The sequence below is a fragment of the Amphiura filiformis genome, chromosome 3 (assembly GCF_039555335.1).
Source record: "Amphiura filiformis chromosome 3, Afil_fr2py, whole genome shotgun sequence".
NCBI classification, from domain to species: domain Eukaryota; kingdom Metazoa; phylum Echinodermata; class Ophiuroidea; order Amphilepidida; family Amphiuridae; genus Amphiura; species Amphiura filiformis.
The window spans coordinates 42,818,257-42,825,679 of NC_092630.1; the positions used below are offsets into that span (position 1 = coordinate 42,818,257).

The 7,423-nt window shown below is 34.4% G+C and overlaps 1 protein-coding gene across 1 annotated transcript in view; it reads left to right on the forward strand.

Moving 5' to 3' along the window:
- LOC140148555 (peroxidasin homolog) overlaps positions 1–6,549 on the forward strand; it is a 125,622-nt gene extending 119,073 nt beyond the window's left edge. Inside the window, 3 exon segments of the mRNA XM_072170550.1 lie at positions 1,976–2,184; positions 3,493–3,746; positions 4,445–6,549. Coding sequence (XP_072026651.1) covers positions 1,976–2,184; positions 3,493–3,746; positions 4,445–4,525 — 544 coding nt within the window. The 3' untranslated portion in view covers positions 4,526–6,549.
- The last annotated feature ends 874 nt before the right edge of the window (positions 6,550–7,423 follow it).

Genomic DNA, 7,423 nt, shown 5'->3' on the forward strand with positions numbered 1-7,423 from the left:
TGAAGGCTTCAGCTAATAAATTTTGCTTTTGCTTTGCTTCCAAAGTATCTCACTTTCAGCTATTTGAGGTAATTTCACAATCCGCTTTTTGCTTATGCTTATATAATTTCCGCTTTCAGCGATTGGCGTAATTCACACCAGCTTGTTTACATTGGCTACAAAGTACTTCACTTCCAGCTTTTTGGGGTAATTCACAATCCAGCTTTTCTGTTTTTGCATAAATATTATGATTGCTTTGCTGAAGCCTTTAGTTTGCTATAATTGATAATACATTACATTTTATTAAAATCAATGTGTATTTCATCATAGATGATCAAAATTATGATTATCTATGATTTCATTAATGCTTGCAAATAAATCTCGACCGTATCCAATGGCTGAGAGTGTGGAAAAAAATTGTTTGGTTGATGTGCTTCCTTGTGTTTCTCTGTCTTGGGGTAATAACGATTCTGAATGTACCCATCATGAAGAATCCGATTTATCCCTGCAGAGAAATGCTAGCGTCCAATGTTGACCTCGTGTTAAAGGTCGTGGCTCGTAGAGGTCATCACATTTGTTTTGATGGCTGGCATGTAGCAACCTTTGTTTGGATCACGTTTTTTGGCCAATCAGAGCGGGCCATTTTGTTTGTTTCGTTGCTCAGGTCGCAAAAGAGGAATCACATCACTATCAGCCTTCATTGGCTTCGGTCAGAAGATTTTAACCCACCCACCATCCCCAATAAATGGGTGCATGTTTGCGTGTTTGCTCAATACTCATCGTGGCACGGGCATTGAAAATCTGCGGTTCAGATGGTGGAGTGATAAATTTGACTTATATATTGAATTATGTCAAAATAATTATATATGTACATGTAATATTATGTTATTTACAGTACGAAAATGAAAGAATAATATAATAATTAAAAATATCCTTTCAATTTTAAAAATTTTTTCTAGGAACTTCTCCTGCAAGCTCGAGAATCTCTCACGGGCTCCAGCCAATTGCATCAAATATTAAATCTTCTAATTAATAATGCTGAAGGCTTCAGCTAATAAATTTTGCTTTTGCTTTGCTTCCAAAGTATCTCACTTTCAGCTATTTGAGGTAATTTCACAATCCGCTTTTTGCTTATGCTTATATAATTTCCGCTTTCAGCGATTGGCGTAATTCACACCAGCTTGTTTACATTGGCTACAAAGTACTTCACTTCCAGCTTTTTGGGGTAATTCACAATCCAGCTTTTCTGTTTTTGCATAAATATTATGATTGCTTTGCTGAAGCCTTTAGTTTGCTATAATTGATAATACATTACATTTTATTAAAATCAATGTGTATTTCATCATAGATGATCAAAATTATGATTATCTATGATTTCATTAATGCTTGCAAATAAATCTCGACCGTATCCAATGGCTGAGAGTGTGGCAAAAAATTGTTTGGTTGATGTGCTTCCTTGTGTTTCTCTGTCTTGGGGTAAAACCCTCTCAAAAGTGGTTCAGCAAAAAATTTCATTCATAAAGAAATGATGGCTTTATTTATATATAAAAATAAAAATGATATTTAGAAAAACAACTGTAAATTTGTTTTGATATATTCATAACTAATCTGCCCTTCCATTTGTAAAAACTTGTCCACTAGCCACAATTTAGAAGCAGAATCTAGTATGTGAAGATCACTTCCAAACTAATTAAAATAATGTTTTTTGTGTGTATTTGTTTATCATGTATGCCTGTATAGCAACATAAATATTTAAATGTCCACAACTAAACTAAATATTTCAGTTCAGTTTCATTTCTTGGTAAGCTCATATAATCTATAAGGAAGGGCTACCCTTCAAGCCTTTTTGTCCTTCCAACCTTTTTTCCCCCATAATGTTGTGTTTCCTTATTTTCTGTATCAACATGATTTTATTGTCTTTTGCTGTGCTTTGTAATGATTTTTATAAAATAAATATGAATATTGAAACTCTCTCTATTCCCATTATTTGTTTCAGATTTTGGTATGAGAACCCAGGTGTGTTCACCCCTGAACAACTCACCCAAATCAAACAGATCAGTCTTGGCAGGGTGCTGTGCGACAACGGCGATGCTATAGACCGCGTCCAGACAGATGTCTTCACAAAAGTAGAATATCCGACTGGATATAAACCATGCAGCAAGATCCCCTCTATGGACCTGAGAATGTGGGCTGAATGTCCTGAAGGTAGGTCACAGGATGTTTGGAGGTCTTGCGGATGGATGGTGAAAGGTTGTCTCACCAGGAGCCACTATGCTTCCTTATTTTATGATACATCACCTTGGTAATAACATTATCTGATCCAATCGGAACAAAGTCTGGTTTAATGAAATTGATATATTATAGGCAAAAATAGGGAGAAAAAGAACCATAAGTAAATACACATAAAGAGTTTATAATTTTGCAACCAAGAAGCAGCTGAAAGTAAAATCAGTTTATATTATAGCCAATATGGACCACAATGGCCTCATCCCAATGGCATAGTTCAGAGGGCCCTTGTGTAAATATGTCTGAAATAAATAAATAACGTCAATTAAACAATCATAGTGCAAATTTGACCTCAAGTTGCAGAGTTTTTGTACCCAAATTTTCAAAGGTCATTCAATATATGTACAAATGTATTGGGTTTAAAGAACTGTGCCCCTGATAGATGAGCATGTTGTGGATCCTATAGTGAGAATGTACAACCAGTTTACAATACACAATATTGATAATAATTATCATTTATGACAAAGTCATTTATCACCGAGTAATCAGTTATTTGTAAAGGTTAATCATCACTCACCCACTCAGCGATTAGCAATACTTGTGATTATTTTTAAATTCTGGAGCTCTTAAACAAATATAGAATAAGTTGTACATTACATAACAACTATTAGCATTTCACAGATTTGTGTCAAAACAGGATGCTTGATACAATTAAAGCTAATTTTATATTATGTAATGTCAATTTATAGGATCTTAAACACACCTATAACCAAATTATTTCACAATATTATGTGACTTATTCTTTAATATGAACGTGCTGATCTGCCTGATTTTGTCATGTTCACATATGCCTTAATTTTCTATACTTAAGTGTTTACATATCAGCAGTGTATTATAATTTTCTTAATGTTTGCATCAAATCTCAAACTGTATATTCAAACACAGCATCAGCATTTGCATAGCATCACATGCCCCAATCAATTTCAAAATTTAGAAAATACATACAAAAATTACTGAAAATGCCTTGTGCCCCCAATCAAGTCTGAGGTCCCCCATCTTAGTCGGTGCCCCCAATAGGAAGACTCATGCTATGCCAATGTCACTATCCAAAAATTCCCATGTGTGAAGTAAATTGAGAAGAAGACTTTTTATGTATCATTATTAAATTTGTGGGAATATGAACTAGAATGTTAAAATATTATACAAAAAAAAAAAATAAGTCTGATCTTTTAGCAAAACACACAACCTAAATACCTAAATTTTAATAAAATTTGTTACTTTTTTCAGATCTTGTTGTGACTAGTCTGACTGTTGGTAGCCACTCCAGGAGTCGTCGTTCATCCAAATTTGCCTTGCCAGAACAGCTTACCAATGTGACAATAGACAGACAACAGAGTGATAAACAGAGAGTTGATAAGACCAAACATGACTTTACAGAAATGATAGCGGAAGAAAGGACAGCCAACTTGGAAGTAGCTGTGACAGAGTTGCAGGAAACAGTAGAAAATATGCAAGCTACAATCAAAGCTTTAACAAAACAGGTAAGAAATGTTTTACGATGTATTGCTTAGTCTCTCCTATGGTTATACCATTAAGATTCACCTAATGGTTCTCATGGGTTCCTTTGCCTTCACTCTCAAATAGAAAGTTCTTGGTTAGAAATCCTAACAAGAATTAAGGGTCTGTGTCCATATTTATTGCTGCAATTTTTACGGGGAGCACTTTTAGTTTGTGCCTAAAATTTCAGTTATATCAAGGGAGCCCACATGTACCATTAGGTGAATCTTTACAGTACATGTATAAACAGTTACAACGATTGAGAGACAAATTGCTGGGTGAAACTAAAACTGTATGAAGCATTGTAATAATTAAAATAGTGAATATTCTCAGTCATCCAGTCGTTAGAATCATAAGGTTTTGAATTAAATCAAATACTGTGACTTACATTTTTTGTAACTTTCTACGTTGCGTCTGAAACCATCAGACTTCATCAGGCAACTGAACCGCTGGGCTGGTCATGTGACACTTTGAGACGGGCCATCAAGACGATCTCTAGCTGTCTCAAAGTAATTGTCATTGTAATAATTGCCTCTCAACACGCTCTTCGGCTTACCTATGAGTGTGGGTATTGATATCATGTACTCAATAAATAACTGTAAATTGCTACTCTAGCCTGTAGCCACTTGATTATGACTTGATTCTAATTTTGCCTTCTTTTCTTTAATCTTATTTATAACAGGTTGACAAACTAAAACGAGACAAAAAGAAGATACTCAGGAAACTAGAAGAGACGAACACAAATAACAAAAAACTGGTGTAACATTAATTACATGGAAATAACATTTTTAGAAATGGACATCATAAGTTGTATTTGTGGCCATGTACTTGGCATATCAACATGGCTGTGTACGTACTTGTCTTAGATTTGTACTCGGTACTGGTGTCATTTGCCTCACATCAAAAACTATGAAATTAGCAGGGGTGTTTTAAAGAATGCAAAAATGTGCAATTTGAAAGTAAAATAGAGTGTGTTTGTGATGTTCAAGATGAAAATGTATTGTGATGAGGAAGTAAGGTTTACAGTATGTAAACTACAGTCCAACCTCTCTTATCTGACCATGATGGGACTAAGCATTGTCCGGATATGAATTCTATGTAATTCTGCATTGAATGTCTAAAGTGAGACATTGGGACAGCAAAAAGTTATTCAAAATGGGATAATAAGACTGAAAGATGGTATTTAAGTGTGTTATGCCACAGTTATGGCATTCTAAATGCTTCAGTGCATGAAATCAAGCTCTCAAAGCATTACTGGTATTGATATCATGTGCTCATTTGATTCATGTGCTACTAGATAGCTTATAGCCACTAGCCAATGAAGCATTAAAAGAGAGATAAGAGAAAACACAAGTATAAAAGAGATCTGGAAAAGGGAGGTTGTACTGTATGTGCAGAAAGGTAGTCCTCAGAAAGTGTCCATTGTGTTAAAGTAAACAGTTTTGTTTTGTTCATTAAATATATAATATGATCATGGATATTTCTTAGAATATGCCCATGTGGAAGGAACTCAAATACTGTCAGATTTCTGGAGCTCATTCATGGTTCTTATCATTTATTTCTCCATTATACGGTACCATACATAAAGGTGTCGTCTGCTATTTATATTTAATTGTGTCCATGTTCAGAAGGGAAAAACCCAACAACAAACCTGTTTGTAATGTGGAATGATCTTTGCAATATTTGCATAATTTGTGTCATATTCTTTTAAAACACCCTGGTACCATGTAGTCATGTTTATAATTTATATATAACTTTATTGCCACTGAACATTTCAGCTGAAGAGCATTGAATTCAGCAGCCTTTCTCCTTTTTGGTTTGTGATGAATTCAGCAACCTTGCACCTCTGTGGAGGGTGTTGAATTCAACAACCTTGCAACTTTGTGGAGGGTGGTGAATTCAGCAGCTTTGTAAGTGAATGTTACCTGTGTATTTAAATTTTAGTGAATTTTATAAAGCAAGGAGTTTGGTTGTTTTTTATATGCACTGTCATTAAGCCATCATGCACTGTGGATAATGTTACACTGTTATAACTTATGCAATATATACATGTAGAAGGAGGACAAACATTGTTTACACTGCCTCTAAATATGGTGCCTACTACTTATTATTTTGTAATCACTGTACGTAGTGTGTGTTTGTCTATAACTGACTGAATTTTGACTGCCTTATCATCTTGTTGGCTATATATTATTACACAACTTGATGAAATGTACATGCACATGTATTTATTTGTGTTAAATCAATGTTACTACTGAAAATAAATGTGGAAGTTTCAAGAGGATCTTAGCATCCAAAGAAAACTTCTGCCTTATAGAAATAATTTAATAATTCATATTTTCCCATATAGGGAAACTCAAATGTTGCAGATATTTTTATACTAAGCACAATATAGAATACCATAATTATTTTAGGTCACTGTAAGTTATGTTGTTCTGCACATTTGTGTGAAATCATTATGACATGTTTTGTCAAATCATAAGAAACTTTATAGGCTCAAAGGTCAATATTATTGCAATTGGTTTCTGCAGGCTATATTCTGGTGCCAAATCTGAAGGTACTTTTGGAATGCACCATACTCTATAGAACATACACATGTTTGTAACATTTGATCATGATGATTCAATGGCATATAGTGCTTTGTCAGGAAGAAATTACCATAAAATCATGACATTCTTCAGATAAGGATGGAAATACTTCTAAGTGGACAAACTGGGGTGTGTTTCTGGATGTAAACTTTGTAAATTGCCATTTTGTGATATTGAAAACTGACAGTATGATTCTGAATTTTTCTCTTCTTGCAAAATTCTGGAATAAGTAAATGCAAATGCTGTAAGTCATTACATTAGGCCATTCTAGTTTAAATTTCAAATCCATACACCCCCAATGGAAGACATGGCCTTAATCTTCCACACAGGGAGTGTGAATTCCAAATGGCGCTACCTTAATGGGTGACTGCATTTGAAATCTCCAACCCTGTGTTGGCAGTTAATATATGTCAGGTCTTTGATAGGTGGTGCATGGATTTCAACTGGAATATGCCATTTACGCAATTGGGCTAGTGCTGGGGCAACTTTAATTTGGATATACAGAGAAACCTGACAAACAGAAATATTGTTTCTGTACACAAGTAAAATGCATGTTAAGTAATAGCTTAGATCAAATATACCGGCAAAATACATCTAAGCATTAGATTGTTAAAGTAAGGGTGAATTAGACTCTTATACAGCCAACATTATGTTACTCACCAGGAGTACTTTCATTGAAACCTCAGGGGTCCTAAAAAGCTATTATAGTTGCTCTGATTCAAATTTGGCATCATCAATTTTGATGCACACCCCTTATGCCAAGGCTCAGCAAGTTATCACAAGCTAGATCTAGCCCTTTGTCTCAGGGTCTAAGTCTGTTATGCTTTCATTATGCTCTGCATCAAATCTGGGATTAATTTTGATAATTGTTGATCGACTAGAAAATGTGGTAAATTGAACAAACAAGTAAACGAATAGTAATTTCATAGCTTCTTTTTTAAATACAGAATATGCATACTAACTAAGCCTGAAAGTTTTTTGCATGTAGCCTGAAAGCTTTTTCCATGTGATCATGCGAAATACCTTCTTTTTAAGATAAATTGTGTACTTGCATATTGTATTACTGTACAGGT